The sequence below is a fragment of the Ips typographus genome, linkage group LG3 (assembly GCF_016097725.1).
Source record: "Ips typographus isolate SLU linkage group LG3, UJ_Ityp_2.0, whole genome shotgun sequence".
NCBI lineage: Eukaryota > Metazoa > Arthropoda > Insecta > Coleoptera > Curculionidae > Ips > Ips typographus.
Window position 1 is genome coordinate 10,813,883 of NC_138424.1, and position 19,111 is coordinate 10,832,993.

General features: G+C 33.9%; 2 protein-coding genes across 3 annotated transcripts in view; one reads left to right on the plus strand and one right to left on the minus strand.

Moving 5' to 3' along the window:
* Positions 1–644: 644 nt before the first annotated feature.
* On the minus strand, positions 645–16,012 carry LOC145727093 (uncharacterized). 2 transcript variants are annotated; one of them, XM_081976521.1, is made up of 18 exons: positions 15,818–16,012; positions 15,370–15,581; positions 13,270–13,394; positions 13,060–13,185; positions 12,726–13,005; positions 12,480–12,667; positions 10,155–10,416; positions 9,919–10,097; positions 9,720–9,865; positions 9,382–9,669; positions 6,976–7,090; positions 6,680–6,912; positions 6,311–6,626; positions 5,996–6,252; positions 5,612–5,945; positions 1,539–1,670; positions 1,365–1,488; positions 645–1,310 (listed from the first exon to the last, which is right to left on the minus strand). In XM_081976521.1, the coding sequence occupies exons 2-18, from the start codon at positions 15,578–15,580 to the stop codon at positions 1,030–1,032; spliced, it is 3,597 nt and encodes a 1,198-aa protein (XP_081832647.1). In that variant the 5' UTR covers position 15,581; positions 15,818–16,012; the 3' UTR covers positions 645–1,029. The 2 variants fall into 2 exon arrangements, with proteins under 2 accessions (XP_081832647.1, XP_081832646.1); XM_081976520.1 differs by having other exon boundaries at positions 13,240–13,394; positions 15,818–16,010.
* A 999-nt stretch (positions 16,013–17,011) lies between these two features.
* Positions 17,012–19,111, plus strand: part of LOC145727091 (uncharacterized) — a 29,031-nt gene continuing 26,931 nt past the window's right edge. The window contains exon 1 of the mRNA XM_081976514.1: positions 17,012–17,241. The gene's annotated coding sequence lies outside the window, so the exon portion shown is untranslated. The remainder of the gene's footprint in view (positions 17,242–19,111) is intronic.

Here is a 19,111-nt window from a genome sequence, read left to right on the forward strand (position 1 = left end):
TTGGAATTCAAATGTTATTGTTATAATGAGTATAATATAGTTTCATATGACACTATAGTTAGTACTGTTAATTGTTAGTAGAATCAGAAACATTAAAAGTTTGGTTTGAAGTGACTATATTAAACGAACTTGCTTTGAATATCATCCTCATTAAATCAAAATTTAAATTTAACTACGAATTCAAACAACATATTATAGTAGGTAACTAAAAATAAATAATTTCTATATATTTAATTAAGAAAAACATATTTTTTTAAGCGAAAAAACTGTCTTCTTTAATTAATTTCATTCTCTACAAGATTGCATTTAGGTGTTTTGTCCTTAAGAGCCTCCATCAAGGAGTTATAGGACAGAGAGTGATAGAATGCACCAAAGTGCCCTTTTTCAACTAGTGTGATTTTCAAGAGAGCGCAGCTCCGTTATTTAAGAAAATATCAGAAAGTGTTAATAAAGAAAATTGTAGCAAATTTCATGCTCTACAAGACTACATTGCTGCAGTAATGCATCGAATTTGTAACATCCTGTATAGAAAGATATAGCTTTCACGTTACAGAATTTCTTCCTGTTCCATCAAATGGACTTTAGACCACTTCATTCTAGCTAAAGCATCAATACATAGGGTGATTATGAAATTTAAACAACGGTTTGATAATAAATTAATACTTTATTCAAGTTATAGTAAAATGTTAATAAAATCGGTAAAGTGCAATATAAACTGAAGCTAGTACAAAAATGAAAAAGTAGAAAACAGATCCCAGCGGGAAATTCGATGAGTCAATATAATTTAGACTGAAACACTAATACAGATAATCAATAATGGTAATAAGGTTGCGAGTATTTAAGAAATATCCTCCTCTATATATCACATTAGAAAAAAGGAAGAACCAGTTGGAGTTACCTAAATAATGCATTTTGCTTAATTCTAAATTGCTCGAGTGCCCAATAGATTTAAGCTTTTACTATTCTAACGTATCTGTAATCTCCATTTCCTTTAAACTCTTTGGTATAGTTAATCACAACTCGCTGAACTTACAAACTCAGGGTGTTTAGTAATTGTTGTGCCTTGTTGGTCAGCATTTTATTGATCTCGTTGGCTCTTTGGTTGCTTTTGCACATCGTCATGTACGGTTCATAATTTTGAATTTCGTTCAAAAGTGCCGAATCGTCTGGAGTTAATTTTCCTTCTTGCGAAGCATCACAATTTTTGGTCAAGTTGCAGAAATCCGTGGAAGTTGATTGGCTGCATCGCTGCGGGAAAATTGATTTCAGTTGCTCGGGAGTGAATGTCGAAGCGGCGTGCGTCAAAATATCTATTTTCCAAACAAAAAGTCAGTTTTTTCTAAATGCAATTGTTAAAAAAATACCTTTAAGAATCTTCTTATGGAAGAAACAAATGCGGTTCAAATTGTCTTTTTGGGACAGTTTCAAGATTCGTCGTTGCACATTTGCTATCAGGAACTTCCATTCTTCTGGTAGGGTAAAACGATCCTGCAGAGTTAATAATTATCCTTAAGTGAGCATTAATAACGAGGATTTACCTTGGCAAACTGTAACAGACATTGAGGGCAAACGTCGATCAATAGCAAAATCGCATCGCTCATGGAAACTGTAAGAGTTTTAAGGCTGTCAGCTCCTCTTAAATTTTCGTTTACAGCAAGAAATCCGTTTACCTGCATACAAAATTATGTAGAAAGTCAAATAAAAAGCAACAAATAAATAAATCAAATTTATAATAATAAATAAGCCAGACAATGAGCAACTCTATACTTTGAGCTTGTAACATAACTTTGCGCAATAATTCAAGTAAATTTTGAGTAATTTCTTCGCGAATGTTTGCCTTTAATGCTTCTATCGTCTGTGGGCGATTAATGTAGACTTCAAGTATCCCCATAGGAAAAAATTTGGTGCCGTCAAATCAGGGAAATGAGGCGGCCGCTCAATATCTCCATTTTTTGTTATCAGCTTGGCAGAAAAAGATGAGCGACCGTTTCACGAGCTGTATGACATGTAGCGCCATCCTGCTAAAACCAGAAGTTTTGTAAGCCAAGTTTTTCCAACTGTGGTTGCAAAAATTTACGTATCATTGTCGTTCTACATTAACAGTAACTGCATTGCCCCCGGCATCGTCAAAAAAGAACGGTCCAATGATTCGATCGCAGCATATTGCGCATCAAACAACGACCCTTCGATCAAACTGCACGTTCTTTTGAATAAGACGCGGGTTTTCTGATCCCCAAAACCGATCATTTTGTTTGTTAACACGACCAGAAAGGCAAAAATTTGCCTCGTCGCTCATTATCAAATTTTGCCAAAAATTGAGTTCTGCTTCCGCCATGTTTATCACGATTTGTGTATTGCAAACGCCTTTGAATATCAATTGGCTGTAGTCTGAATAGTTTGAATTTTGTATGGATACATATGCAAGTCTAAGAATCCGAACAAGCTCAATATTCTCATTTGAACGACCAGAACGAGGTTTTCCAGTATGCTTTACATCCCTTACTGTGCCACTTTCCAAAAATACGTTTGCTAAATAATGTCGAATTTAAGTGAAAGCAAAACTCAGAGTCGATCTCCACAAATCTATATTAATAAAAAGTTGTTATCTGCCTAACATGTTTCGGGTGTATTCAGACACCCATCTTCAGAGGCTGAAAGTTATACAGTGTGTTAATTAAATACTTATAAAACTAAGGACATGGAAGCCTACCTTAACTAGATCACTAGTCTGCTGGCTGTCATTCTACAAGGGGGGACAGCTGAACCCAGATGTACTAAGGTGGTTTTTTTATTCTACACGGGGGAAAAAAACATTGATCAAAAAACCCAGTTCTGGTTCCGAGGTGACAGGTTGCTCCGTTTTTTATTCTCGAAGGGGGAAAAAACTTAATCAAAACCCAGTGTTGATGTCAAAAAGATGAAGTTTTTTTTTTTTTTTTCTTTCTCCATGGGTCTGTCGGCTGTCAGCTCCAGATAGCACGTAAGGCTAATGGCTTATTGTACTGTCCCCATGTTTGTGGTACTTTAGTTACACCAGTCCATTATCCCTGTTTCCCGTACGAGGTGAAGAAGGTCCTTGCTTGGTGCTCTTTGTATCTCTTTCAGTACTAACTTAGTTTTCCCGAAGATTGTTTGTCGCCTTTGACCAAGTGCTTCACATTCACATATGATGTGTTCAAACGTTTCGATTTCCTCCCCGCATAGTCTGCAGTCCAGGTTATCATCGAATAGTTTCATGGTGAACAGGTGTTGTCTCACAGGTCCATGCCCTGTGAGAAGCGCTGTTAGGTCTTTCAGTTCTTTCCTGCTGTACTTTAGCAGTTCTTGAGCCTTATTTTTATTTGGTCCTGCAATAGCTTGCTTCCCATGCTTATTTCCTGGGTACGTCTTCCAGCGTTCCAGGTGTTTTGTGTTGATCCATTCTCCAGTGACCCGTCTTGTTGAGCATCTAGGTATGCCTACAGATGGTTCTGGTCCAATCATGTTTGCATTTGAGCCTTGCCTGGCAAGTTCATCTGCTTTTTCATTTCCAGGAATGCCTGAGTGACCTGGTACCCATACAAGTTTTACCCTGTTATGTTCTGCCAGTTCCGTAATTCTCTGTAGACACTCATCTACCAGTCTTGACGATGTTTTGCACGTAAGCAGTGCTTTCAAGGCCGCCTGGCTATCAGTTATTATTAGAATTTGCTTATTTTTGTAAGTCCTTCTAATGTTTTCTTCTATGCACCATAACAGAGCATATATTTCCGTTTGAAAAACTGTGGCGTGTTTTCCTAGTGGTATGCTGATGCTTACCTTAGGTCTCTCGCCATAAACTCCTGCACCACTTCCCCTTTCCTGTCTAGATCATCTGTGAACCATATTAGACAGTCCTGGGTCAGTTTTTTCGCATTATTTACCCAGAATTTTTGATCCAGTATTACCTCAAATTTCCTCTGAATGTGATATTTAGGACACATGTAATCCGATCTCATTTCAAGAATTGGATCCCTTACTGTGTTCCAAATTGATGTTGTACCTGTCGTTGTTATGTTCCCCGGCAGGTCAATCAAGTCCCGGAGCCTTTGGTAAGCACATCTTGCCTCCCCTAAAATTATTAGGTCCAGTGGAGGCAGGTCTAATATAGCTTCCATGCTCGCAGTAGGAGTGGTTCTTATTGCACCAGTTATGCCTAGACAGGCCATTCGTTGAATCCTCTCTACTTTGTGTATCGCAGTGTTTTGCATGACTTTTGGCCACCAGCTTACAGCTGCGTAAGTTATTGCTGGTCTGATCACCCTGGTGTACACCCAGTGCACCATACCAGGTCTGAGACCCCCCAAAAGATGAAGTTAGTTGCTTGACGATTTCGTGTCTATTTGGTCTCCTTCAGGTAAGATATGCAGTTTTTGCCCCTTTAACTTGCCTTTTTATTTTATCTTTTGACTTTTGATTTATCTGCCGCCCCCCCATTACATATATACCCCTTCAGGACATCCTATTTCTACTCATGCTCTTTTATTACAGATAAACATGGAGATTTTACATCATTCAACTTCTTTGGGTTTTGATTAAGTTTTTCCCCCTTCAAGAATAAAAAACCAAGCAACTAACTTCATCTTTTTGACATCAACACTGGATTTTGATTAAGTTTTTTCCCCCTTCGAGAATAAAAAACGGAGCAACCTGTCACCTCAGAACCAGAACTGGGTTTTTTGATCAAGGTTTTTTTCCCCCGTGTAGAATAAAAAAACCACCTTAGTACATCTGGGTTCAGCTGTCCCCCCTTGTAGAATGACAGCCAGCAGACTAGTGATCTAGTTAAGGTAGGCTTCCATGTCCTTAGTTTTATAAGTATTTAATTAACACTGTATAACTTTCAGCCTCTGAAGATGGGTGTCTGAATACACCCGAAACATGTTAGGCAGATAACAATTTTTTATTAATATAGATTTGTGGAGATTGACTCTGAGTTTTGCTTTCACTTACACTCACTACTCCATTGCGTGCATATGGACTACTACTTTTCGATAATGTCGAATTGTTTGTGGAGCTCTACGATTGCCGGGATGCGCTTTCTTAAAAGCGCGTCGAGTTAAAATTATTGAAGAAAAGTTTTGAAAATACAATTTGACAATTTCTGCACGTCGTTGTGCCGAATAACGCTCCATAACAAAATTCTCTATTTCCCTACTTGGATATAAAACTTCACTTTTGACAGCTGTCAAGAAAATAACAAAACTATAGAAATATTCCATAAGGGGTGTATTTTGCCGCACCCTATATAAATAAAATTTCAAAACATCTTTCTTTTACTGAATACATTTGGAAAAGTCTCATCATTTTGTTTCACTGATTTTTAAAATTGTATGTTTCTTCAAACTGTTTCTGGAGTTTAAAGCATTTTTAGTTAGTTCAGGTGGTATAGACACTAAAAAATGTTGAAAGCCTATGAAACTAAATTTATAGAGAAATTCGTTTGTTGTTAAGTGTAATATACTTACATGTATACAAAAACGACGAGAAAATTCTCAGAAATTTATTTTTGAAGAAAATACTTAGAGAATTTAAGAAAATTCTTCTACTTTTAGCCATCTATAATAATAATACAAAACAACACAACACTCACCTCTACAATAACTTGTTTCGGTACAACTTGGCTGCACAACAGCGCCTGCAACTTCTTCAACACGGCATCAGCTTCAGGATTATCTCTATTTTCTCCTCTAGCTTCGTAACCGTCCACGCAAATTTCGTACAGTTTTGAAGCCACATCAATTTGAAAGGGAGGCATTTTGTCCAAATACTCGTAGCGAACGGAAGAGAACAAAAATTCCCCTTTGGTCTCCTTTGAATTTTCGTTAAAGTAGGTTTTATAAATCCGATTGTATTGCAACTTCTCCTGGTCCCTGTCCTTTTCGATTTCGTCTAGATCCGGTGCTGCTAAAGTGTCCAGTAGTGAACTAAAATGTCTGTTACATAGTTGCTAGTACAATTAGTGCTGAGAACTTACTTGTTGTCGCGCTCTTTCTGTTGTTTGTCCATCTCGGTGTCTTTTTTCATTTGTAAGAGTTTTAGCTGGGATAAGTAAGAGCGAACCAGTAGTTTCATGGCATCGGTGGCACCTTTTTCGTAAATAATTTTGGCAACGTCTACATTTTCTGGTTTGGAAAAGTAACGAGTGAAGAACAATTCAAGTGTGTCTTGTAAAACTGTACTAGCTTGATTACTGTCTTTGCCAATACTGGATGGTAAATATTCCAAAAAAACCTAAATTGATGATTAAGTTTCAGCTGTTTTGGCTTAAACGTTACTGCTAAAATTTTACCTTAATCATTTTATTCAAAGCAATCACTTTCTTGTCCATCATAAGTGTTACCAAAATTTCAGGTAAAACATCAGGACAAACAGATATAAGAAGGACACTAAGATCAGAAAAACTCATCGTTCCCCTTGGTGATCTTTGGGTATTCACATTTTGTGAAACGAACGTAGTCTCAAAAAGCAAATCCCAATTTTCCTTCAACAATTCCATCAAATTCTCTTTGGTAACATTTCGTAGGTACTCTTCAGCTTTGGTATTGTTACATTTTTGGGTGTATAGCACCACAAGAGCCAGGTTCTTTTCAGACAAATTTGTGGCACTAAAAAAGTGCTCAACTTTACAAACTTAAACGATTAAGTGGCTAAAACTCACTCTGAACAACGCTCTGCAAGTATATGCACTAATTTATCAGTAGAATATTCCCTAAGGATACGACTTTTCAAAATCAAACTGGGAAGATCGCTGAAACCTTGATTTTCCAGCAGATCTAGCATGGCTTCAGAAAAGCTGTTTTTCGAACCAGTGCCAAAGTATTTGTCGGCATCAAAGCTACTTTTTATGTCCAGTAAAGTACGTTTTAGGTAATGCATCAGACCTTTAGCCAGCTGCATTAAAATGTAAGAAATGTAAATAAATTTGGCCAGCTACAAAAACTGAGCAGTGTCTACCTGACTGTTGCTTTGTTCTTGTAGTTTTTTAACTCTTTTCAACACTTCAGGAGGGTTTATCATCGCCATTTTATAGTAGGGGATTGCCAGTGTGTAGTTGTCTTCATTGGAACACCTATTTTTTTTAAATGAAAAGTACATACAAAATACAAATTCAATTGATTTGCAAAAATACAGTATTTTATTTTCCATTTTAAGAAGTAAAAACTTATAAAAACATATAAGTGTTATTGTAACATTAAACTTTGTTATAATAATGTGAATTAAGGCTTTTTACCAAAACTTATTTCACCGTCTAACTGGGAAAAAAATCAAATGCAACCCATAGCGTTATTTAATATCAAAATTAAGAGAACTAAATAGTACAACAGATCAGCAACTTTCTAGCTTTCTTCTATTTCAAGTTATTCACAAAAAAAGTTTAATATTAGTCTTTGAAATAAACTTAAATTATTTAAAAAGTTTCTTCATTTGTAAGCGGCATTTTAGTTAAGAAAATGTTTAGATTAAACTAATCAATTTAAATAACGTTGAAATTAATGTTTCAAACATGTGACAATTTATAATATTGAACATTTTGCTCATACTTAAGGTGGGTTAATGCTTACTTAACATTTAAGAGTTAAGAGGTTAACCTACTGAATAATCCTATTCCATTATACCCAATTGATATTAAAGATTTATCACATTCTTCTCAAAAATGTTTTAGGAAAGTTTGTTCTGGTTACATATTTGATGTTTTTTATTTAGGAAACCTTCTAACAAATTTTAAACAGTAAACGAAAAAACGAATTTTGATCAATTAACAATATTTTCTCTGTTTCGTTATTCCAAGTAATCCAAGTGCATTTTACCTTAATTTTCTAATTATGTAGTTGCATTTGTGTTACTATTGATAAGTATTTTCTTATTATGTAGTGGGTCGACAAACTTTTGGTTTTATTAGATGTAAAATATCCCCAAATATAAATAAATATCTAAACTTTCATTGGGTGCTCTGTAAGTGTTGAATTTGAGCATAAACAGGCTAAACACTGAAAAACCTTCAATCTTAAATGTTAAGTGAGCATAAACCCACCCTTAGCTAAGACCATGGGTTAGACCATTAAAATAGACATTTTTTGTAAATAGCGTCACCTGTCGACAAAAGGAGTCAACTTTAAAGTTATTTATATCGCTTCTGATAGAATGAAGCTGTTCTTTTAAATGGTGGCAAACTTAATGCTCTACTACAAAGACTTTCAAAGTTATCTCAGTTTCTTTTAAGCAACTTTTGACTTACTCTCACCACTTTATTTCAGGAGAAAAACGGTTTTAATCAAAAGTTTTTACTAGTAAGTGTGCTTGAAGTTTTGGAGATGTTAGTACGCCCTTTTGTGGACATTTTACAAAAATGAAAATATTTTCCAGCAATTCTTTGAGCCGCTTTTTATAACAAATTTTGATTTCCCAAAAAGGACACTATTTACACTGTACAGTAACAGAATATTTCAATACAAGATGAGAAATCCATTGTCTTGAAAATAAGGATTTTTTTTTCAAGAAAATAAAGAAAATTTATTTATTTAATTTATAGAAAAGGTACATTTTTGTAGGGATGTCAAGTGTTTACCATTATAGTTAGTTTTAGTAGGATTGTATGTAGTTATTAAGAAAATTAACAGTATTACTTGATGAACTTGAAGGTGGGAAAAAAGGTTTTTTTTGTTTTTGGTTGTTGATTGTCAAGAGCGACTTTTAATGAGAGCTGGAAAGTCAGTTTTCTAAAAAAATTCGATCAAAAATCAGACTATTGAAGATCAGGGGGATCTTAGAAAGCTGTTTCCTTCCGGAACGGAAGTTACTGAGTGTAATACCGAGTGCTACCAGCAATTGTACCGTCTAGTCCACGTTATGACATGGAGCAGATTGTGATAGGGGACCTATTCCAGAAGTGGTTAAATCGATAACCGAGGAGGCCTCCCGGCTGTTACCGAGATACAGCCTTTGCAGTTAAAAATCCATCTCAACGGAAAAGAAGAAGATTGGTCAACTGACGGTTTATTTTGGACAATTTGGACTCTTTGACGAAGAGTATTAGTTGTAAGTAGTTTGTAATTTTTTGTATTAAAGATATTTGTAGTTTCAATGATATATTTAGAAGCAGGATTTTTAGGTAGAAAGTAAGTTAGATAGGTTTAGTTATTTACCTTAAAAATAACTTGGTATCCCTATAATAGAATTTTTATTCAAGCTTATTTATTTAAATTTTCTTTATTTACTAGAATATTAGAATGAATGGTCAGGGTGAATGTGATGCCAGTTATGACGATATTATCATGCAACTAGGAGGTAAGGGAGATTTGAGTAAATCTCATCTTCAGGATGATAATAATCATGACACCATGACACAAGTGTAAAACTTACATGATATAGTGATCCCCCAATAAAGCACAAGACAGTCTGTAAGTCTCCACCAAATCCTCATTGGCGGACCGTTTTTCTAGAGCTAATTTGACATTGGAATCATCGGCAATACTCCATTTTTTCAGCATCAAACCCATCCTCAGTATCATGTGAGCTTCGCTGACCAAATGACAGTAAGTTTGCGCCGAAGAAAATCGATGCACGTTTGCCACTATGGAAATATCGTTAAACACAACCTTTGGAGAAGGCAATTCTAAACTGTAGAGAGTTAAAAAGATTGCTGTTGAACTATAATTGGTTAGATTAGTACTGGGATTGTAGAGGAAAATGTTGGTTACCTTCCACTTGAACTAACCGAACGAGCTGGAGAACTATCTGAATTGGCTAGAAGCAAAATGAAGTTTTCTGAAAGTAGAATTTTTTCCACCCCTAGAAAAGGGCGTAATCCCACTAAGCAAACTGAGTCTTCAATGGAAGGCACAGCCTATTAAGACAAAAGCACAAAAATAACAACCACCTAAAAAGTCAAGCTTTTACCATTTGAGTAGCATCAATATGATCCAAGTTCCTACAAAGTTGATGGCCAATTCTCAAAGTGTAACTCTCCAACCCAGACTCAGTTAAAGCATGCAAGAAGTAATCTTCCATCACTATTTTATATACCGGTGAAGTAAATGGGTACACAGCAATGCAATTATCCTCCTCAAAAGTTGTGTCTTTAAACAATAAAGCTTTTAATTACTTAAGCCAGTTTTGATTAAAACTGTTATTACCGGAGTCTGAAAAAAAGTGCAAATACCCTTCTTGCTGAGTAACCATCATGCAGACCACACTATTCAAGCACTGTCTAAAAGCACTTTTCAATTCAACGTTTAAGCAATCTTCCGAAGGTTTATTAAATGCCGCGTCAATGTATAGAGGTTTCAACACCAAACTTTTGAACTCTTCTGATACTTGTTTTTGATTGTTTTCGATCAAAATAGGCATTAGTCTTAGTTGTATCAAATCTTGAAGTCGAAAACCTTGCACTTTATTCTACAAAATGAGTTTTCAATAAAATTGTTTTCTGGAAAATACAGTCTAAACTGTTGAGTTTAGTTATTAAGGTAACATGTACAGTATTTGTGTAAATCACAGCACTGTTCTTAGTTTGTGATTGGTCAAACAAAAGCAACAAGCTAAGCTTTTTTTGATAAATCACAAACTATCCACTCTGCAGAGATGCAAATTCTGCACATGTAGGCTTAGCATACATTTTTTACATTTTTACTGTATGCACTATACCAAGTGATTTAAAAAACTCTCAGAGCTACACCAATAGGGTACTTGCATGTATTTTTTATTATACATTTTCTGAAGTGACTTGTTTTCAGTCAAATGACCGGATGATGATGTAAAAATTGTTAGTTATACTAAGACCGTCAATAGACAAACCGTTTAATGTACTATTTTGTACTAAACAGTCTGGCAACCTCTGACTAATAAGAAAGCACTTCAATCACCTGTTTAAGATAAATATTTTTCCGATTTTCTTTTACCACTATTTTCCAAACCTCTTCGTTAATTCTAACAGAAATGTTGGTAAGTTGCTTCTAAACTAGTCTTCTTTCATGTCTACATTCTCTTTTTGATATTAATTTTCACTGCAAGTACCCTATTAAAATTATCATCCTGTGTACCTGTTTAAGTAAAAAATATGAACAATTTTAACTGTTTTTCGTTAATCTTTAGATTTTTCTTTAACCACAACAATAGTAAGTAACAGTTTTTGAGTGATTTTTAGTTAAAAAAAGTGGTAAATTACTACAACTTTTCTCTTTCCCTATTCAACAAAGTTTACATCATTTAGCAGAATTACCATCATTACAAAAAGAATATATTTAGAAGTGATATTTCTAGATAATTAGTTTTTTTTACCAACCAATATTTTCTATTAGTAAGAAAACATTACTAATTAACACAGACAACAAATGACACAAAGTGGTGACACAAAAATATACATGGCTGAACGAAAATCTGTCGTCTGCTGGGGTGAGTTCAATATTATCATTAATTTCATCACGTTTAGTTTAGTATTTGTGTTCTAACTAAGGTGTTTTCTTGTTAATAAACTAAAATGTGAGTTTTCAGGAAATAATCTTGACATATACCCCTCGGCGTTCACGTTTTATCACGTAAAGTGTGCATTGGTAGGTTTTTTGCAAAATTTTTCTTTTAGGCAAATGGTTTCGACTAAATAATTCTTTGGAAAAAATCCTTCGACCTGCGGTCTCAGGATTTTATCGTCGAATTATTTAGTCTCAATCATTTTCCAAGCAAAATTTTGCAAAAAATCACCTATGCACAGTTTACCCGATAAAACTTGAACGTCTCGGGATATAACCTATGACAAATCCGGCAAAATTGCCAATATGACAGCTTGGCAGGACACTCCGTAATGTCTGTGGATGGTAAACAGAAAATAAACTAAATTACGATGACGTCACAAATTTCTAAAGTTTAGGCCAACATTATTAGCAAACAAAAGAAAAAACCATTGATCTGATGTTTTTTTGGGTGCGCTGTTGTCAGGTTTACTTAGCTGATGATATTTTAAAGTTCTCAATATTAGTTTGCTAGAGTTCAGAAGCTTCTGGAGTTTGTAAAGCGATTCTAGAAACATCTGGAAATATTGAAAGGTTCATGCATGTTTTGACAAGTCTTAGAAGCTTCTGACAATTTTAAGACTGTTCTAGAAACATCAGAAATGATTGCGTCATCCAAATTTTGTCTGATTTTCAGTATACCTTTAGCTGAACACACATTTCAAATAATTGAACGTTACCAGAATATTTGAAAATGTACTGCACCAATGTTTTTAAAGGTGGTAGACCCAAATTTGATACAAAGATTTTCTAGAGATGACAAACATAAAATATATAAAGCGACATAATGAATTTAATGGATTTTGTCTATTTAAAAAATAAGTAATTTCTTACACTTGCTTTACTAACAATTTAATGTAAAAGCAAAAAAGAAATAATTTTATAAAAAAATATAAATACTCTTCAGAAAATTGTTCTTTGGGACTTTAATGCACACTGACAATATTATCTTACCTCAAGAGTTGAATTCGGTTTAAGGGCAGCTTTCAAGTCCTTGTCAATAAAAGTAAATGGGCTGTGCTTGTGAATTAAACTGTTTTCCCTAACAATACTAGGTAAATTAACTGTTATTTTGTGCCTTTTCTTTTTCTCCTCCTGTTTTAGCGTCTTGATGGTCAAGTCAATTGGTTCATCTTTGGAGTCTACAGAAACAAAAACAAAATCAAACTTGACCAGATTTTTTAAAACAACAAAACTCACATAAAAAGCTAAAATCTTGCACTGTGCCCTCTCGTTTCATTTCTGATTGTCCTTCAGTGTCATCACCTACCAAAATCCTAAACATATGCATTGTGTCTCGTCCTACTGCCGCTACATAATTCTCGCAAATTTGTATTTCAAAGGGTGAAAAAGCCAGCTCTATTAAGAATGTCATTTCTTCAAAGTCTACGAATTTCAGCTTGGAAATGTCATGGGTTCTCACATTAAACTTGTGAATATTCACTATATTGTTGGATAAAATGGCCAAGTTGCCTGACAACTATAAACCCACCAATAAATCAAATAAAATTAACTGAATTAATGAACAACTCACCTGACAGCATGCTATAGCATTAGGATTCCTGCGCACAGGTATCTCAATCATCTCCAAAGATCCTAACTCCGATTGGTTGGTGGTAGGAGTCACTCTACCCGCTATTCGAGCTCTCATTGGTTGTACCTTCAATTATAACTGTATTTTAAGTCCCCAAATAATTAATGTTTAGAAGTTTACCATTCCACACTCAGAGGACCCTAAACTCACATTATTGGAGGTCATTTTAGATTGTTGCAAGGTTGCCACACTGTCCCAGTTTATGTATACGCGCACAAAGTTGGTTTCGCGATTTTGCCGATTGTATTTTGTCTCCAAGGATGCCACATAATCTCCTACAATGAAGCAACTTTAAATCAAATAGAAAATTTAAAAGATCAATTTATATTGCTTGTATTAAAACTTTAATATACAATTTGTGTAACTGTACTAGAAATAGGATCGAAAGTCACAGTTTGACAGGTCCTAACTTGGTTCGTTCAAACGTCAAAATGATGCTCGCAAATTTAACTTTCTTTTACTTGAATCTATATTTTTTAAATCCCAAATAACCGAGATATTTAACATGAAATACAACAAACTGTACTAGAAATAGAGGTGTCACAATTTGACAGCTCCTAAGTTGGTTCCTATGACAGTTAGGACGTTCGTTCAACCGTCAAAATATAGCCCATAATTTAAGCTTTGTTTTATCTCAACACAATTTTTTTTTTCAAAAATCACAAATAACTGAGACATTTGACGTGAAATACAACAGTGCAAGTGTACTAGAAATATCAAAAGTGTCACAATTTGACAGCTCCTAACTTGATTCCTGTGACAGGTAGGAGTTTCGTTCAAACGTCAAAATGTAGCTCAAAACTTCTATTTTCTTTCATCGAGAGGGAGTTTTTATGAAAAAAACACTAATAACTGCGAAAACCCAAGAACCCTAAAAGGCGGTTTTTCCAGTTAGTTCCCAAATAAATATTTTTTTCCAGGAGAATTCTTCGGAAAAAAACCTATTTTTTAGGGAAATGCGGAAATAGGAGAATTTTTTTTTGTAAATAAACTACAAATTCCCACATTTCAGACTAAGCTCCCGATTTATACCTATTGAGATGCAGTTGGAGTTTTACCTTATGTGGGATGAGCCCATTTTTAATATTCTTCCTGGTAGACAAACTATTCTTAATATGTCTGGAAGGCAAACTCAAAAACATAATACTTAGATAAACCATATTAATAACCTTTTGTTTTAGAGGAGTTAATAATTGTGATCTGTGTATAAACCTCCAAAACTATAGAAACTATTGACTATTGAATTAAAAACATTTTGTATAGTTTTACCCAAATAAGAACACAGCAGCACAATAAATTAACTTTTATACAACACAACAACAATTATAGCAGGCATTTTATGTATTGCTATAAACACAGAAATACATAATTAAAAAATAAAGAAATTTCTTTTCTAATCACTTACCTAGCTCTACTACAAAAAAAAAACAACAAACACAACTATACTATAATGATATCTCAGACACAAAAATTGCTTTTGTGGTATCATCATCTATATCTATCTTTGGGGTTCATTCTCAAATGTACAGAAAACTTTTGTGGTACAAAAAAGAGTAATAAGATGTATACTCAAAGTCAAATTATCTTCACAAACATCATGTAAGCCATACTTTAAGGAACTAGGAATACTTACAGTGCCATCTCTATATAGTTAAAAAATACCCCCAGCTTTTTGTGCTCAACATGGACATGTGTGACAACAATCTCACTTTAGTCACAAGAACAAGGGGAGATTTGAGAATTCCCCAATATCAATCAACCTTTTTTCGAAAGGGGCCACAATACAAAGCAATCAAAGCATATCAACTGCTTCCTAGTTACTTTAAGTCAATTGAAAATATAAACAAATTTTGAAAATCTGTGTTAAGCTTTCTGTTGGAAAAATGTCTGTACCTTGGTCTGTACACATTTAAACTCAAATGTGTAGCAGTATGCAGCTTTAGCTGAATAGATTTAGTGTCAATTATTAACCAGTATTCTTTTGTTGTACCTGTAATTGTATTTTGTGACATTGCTTATGTTACTTTGTAATTGTGCTAGCAATAAAGAGTTTATTATTATTAGTATTTATTATTATATTACAAATTGTATTAATAGGAAATTTTGTAATTTTTATGGTTGTTATGTGTTTATAGACATATTCTATGTCAATCAGGTCTTTTTCCTAAAGACAAAACCCATTTTTGTAATAATTATTATCAGGTTAACTGAATACATACAAAACATTTTAATTAGACAACAATAACTTACCATTGAGACAGTGAACAATTTGAATAGCTTCATCGACTGTAGGAAAACTAAACTGCACCTCAGAGTCATTCTTCAGATCTCTCACCTCAATACAGTTACTTGTCAAAGCCAACAGTAGTCGATCAGGAGGGGCTACAGTGCAAGCAGTTGGCTGTTCAACAGTTTGAACATTCTGACTTGCAAAATGGTGCACTGAAATCACTCGAACCATGCTGGAACCAGTTTAATTAAAGTTTTTTAATGAGTGTTAATTGTTAGTGGGAAAATATAGGTGATCATACAAAAGTGGGTGGATGTGATAAACATCTAACCCTTGTTAATTAGGGAAAGTGGAGTATGATGAATGAAATCCAGAGACTTGCCCTAAATATAAATAAAAATATTGATTTGAGCTAAAAGGCCTGTTAACCCAGTTATTTTTAAGGAAGTTTATAATAAAGTCAGTTACCTTCCGGTTTATTTAACCTGGATCTTTAAAATCGGTGCGGTTCATAAACCGTCCACCCGCTGAAACAAAAGTAAAGCCGCATTTGGTATCACTTTTTTAAATAAACACTCAGAAAACCACAATTTTCTGTTTTTTTCATTCAAAAAACGGAACTGACATTAACACGGAAGTGAAAACAGCTGATAGCTGTCAAGTACAAATGCATGCATGGAACTTGTCTGTCTCTGTCTTTACGCTACAAACAGAAAAGGATAAGTATCGATATATTTTCGGCGAATATTAAAGTGCCTCCTATACTAACCTAAAGTGTGGGCAACCCAACAAACATCCAAATTAAAATTGAGAATTGAGGTCATTTAATTAAAATTTAATGTAACTGAGTGTTCACTGTTCACTAAGCTTGAAATGTATTATATTTATTATAAAGTTATTTATGTAATTTCATTCAAGTCATGTTATGCTGGCTTTTGCAGTCTGTTAATAATTCACTAGTGCTCACAATGTAACGTGGTTTACATCACTTTACTCTTTAGTGTTACGATCTATTGTACAGTATTTTTTAGAGAACAAGGGAGTATTATTTCAAGTACAGTATCTATGACAACCTTTATTTGATTATACACATATGCTTTACATACTTGGTTGAAATTCTTGGGTCTTAATTAAACAACTCTTTGTCTGCTTTTGGTGTAAACACGTTATCTCAAAAACAATGCGGAACATGAAGAGATTTAAAGGAAACAATGGCCGTAAATATATAATGAATTGTCACAATTTAACTTGTTATTTATGAAAATAGGCGACAGCGTGCGCGCTTCGAATTCATAATTGCCTCCATCGCCCTAAAAGCATTGCAATAGTCTGCGCAGAATCTCCAAGATTGCCTACTATATTGTTATACAAGCCGTCGTGATTACTTTAAGTTGGAAGTTAACTACTACCTGTAAAATTGTTACAATTTGTGTTTTGTGTGTAAAGTCGGTTTAAATGACAGGATTATTTATGGTGATAATAACCATTATATTATTTATTATTATTATATTTGCTTCACTAACAAATTGTAACAATAATGCACACATCAACTCACAACTGTAAAGTCCATATGCATCCAAAAGAACAGAAGTTTTGCTGGTTGCCTACACCAGGGCAACCATTTTTGTTAGCAATTACATCACTAGCGCTGGCTTACTTTTAGTACCTAACCGCTTATGATTGGTATATTTACTTTGATCATGTTATGTAACTGTAAATATTCCAACTTAGTGCTTGGTTTTAAATAAGTTGATTTTGACTACGGCCTCCATCCAACTTATAGGCATCACCCAGTAGGCAGCAGGTTTGTAAACACAAGTTTGGTTACATTATCTGACTTTGACATTTGTTTTAACATGGCGGTGTCTGTTGTGTGTGATAAACGTCAGTAGGTGAGTTTTTCAAGTTTTTTCATTAAAACGCACACAAAAAAACCATACAAACACGCAATTAATAAGCCAAACTGGTCTACTATCACGTCACAAAGTGTCATCAATATAAGTGAACTCGTTCACATGAAAAACGCAAATTATCGATTCCATTTATACCTGTATGTGTATGTTTAGCTGGCTCAGCTTGATACAAAAACCAATTCCGGCGATTTGAGTTTGTTTTCCAGTTGAAACCTTTGCATGTCATGTCGATATTATGTGAACGGGCCGATCTCCGTAATCCTGTTGTCTGTGTAAGGGTTCAGATTACTGTAATTGCACTGTAATGCATAGAGGCCTTGACAAAGTTAAATGTTTCAATTGTACCAAATTGATGTGTAACTCATTGTAGAAATAGAAGTTTGGTCAATACTTTAGTCTGTAAGTTTGGAGGTTTCCCTGGGATACAGTTTACCAGACTGTTATCAGTTATTTTGTCTGTTTTGCTCTACAGAAACATTAACTTCAGTACCCCCATGTAGTTAAGAACTAGGTCCTACTTACAACTCTAGAGATTGAATGCTAAACATCCACCAGATTCAATATCAGAAATTGCTTGCTGTACAATAATGTTTTCCCACAGGATCAAGTTTTATTTATTTCTTAAGTAAGAAGTCATTTTATTCCAGCCATAAAACAGTACTTTACTGTTAACTCGGTTTTTATGTATTAGCCCTTAAAATTAGCATTGAAGAATTACTTGTAATTTAATATGATTCACTAACATTAATTGAATTGTTGGTTCAAACTAATCGAATTAGTTGTTTATAATTCAATTACCACAAAATAGTTAAACTTTCTAACATTCTGAATGAATTAACTACTTATGGAATAATTTGCTCAAAATGTTCACCATTATCATTATGATGGTATAGGGTATTTGCTAATAGACCAGTAGATAGGCCTATCAATAAACTGTGGGATGTTACAAAAAGGTAGGCCAATACATTGGTTTTGACTGTTTTTCACTTAAAAAGTTTTTAAGCCAAAAAATGTGGGAAATTCTGTTTTCCCAAAAAACCTTTTTTGTGTAGTGAGACAGAAGACCCAAATAGCAAAAAAGAAATTTATTTTTAAGTGCTCAAAATTAATGACAAATTTGCACAATGTTCTAACTTACTAACAGTAACAGCAGTTAAACATCTATTTTAGTTTCACTTAGTAGTGTCTAATTAAACTAAAAAAAAAATAAACCAACAGGACATTAAATCTGTAATTTAGAAAAAATCTCTCGAGATGGACAACATCATTTAATCAAAAAAGGAAGAAATTACTTTAAATATTTGGAGGGAAAATTGAAAATAACAATGTCTGTTATTTTCTTCAAATACTCATCCAAAAACACACAATAAATTAAAAAATATTTGTTTTGAGCATGGTATGAGGTACATATTATTTAATCCCCACGTTTCAAATTAACTCATTAGCATTGTTACACTTGGGAGATTAAAAACATAGAGATAATTAGAAATGTGTGCTAAAGTATACTTATGTCTATAAATATAAGGCACTATAAATCATAAACCTTTTACAATTATTCCTGCACTTATGTTCAATGACATTGTCATCAAGAAAATTATGCAGTTTTAATTTTAAGTAGATAATTTTTTTTTTAAAATGACAGTTTGTAGCTTTTTTAACTGAATCAGTTGAGACATTATACTTAAGTTCTGCTTTCACTCAAAAATTCTGTTATAACCTCTCAACATTATCAATTTTGTCAAAGATTGTTTAGCAGCATCCCTGTTCTTAACTATACTGATATAACATTTCAGTTTTATTGTATTAGAGTTTTTGATCATATCAGCTGATTGAAGACAGTTTTACACTG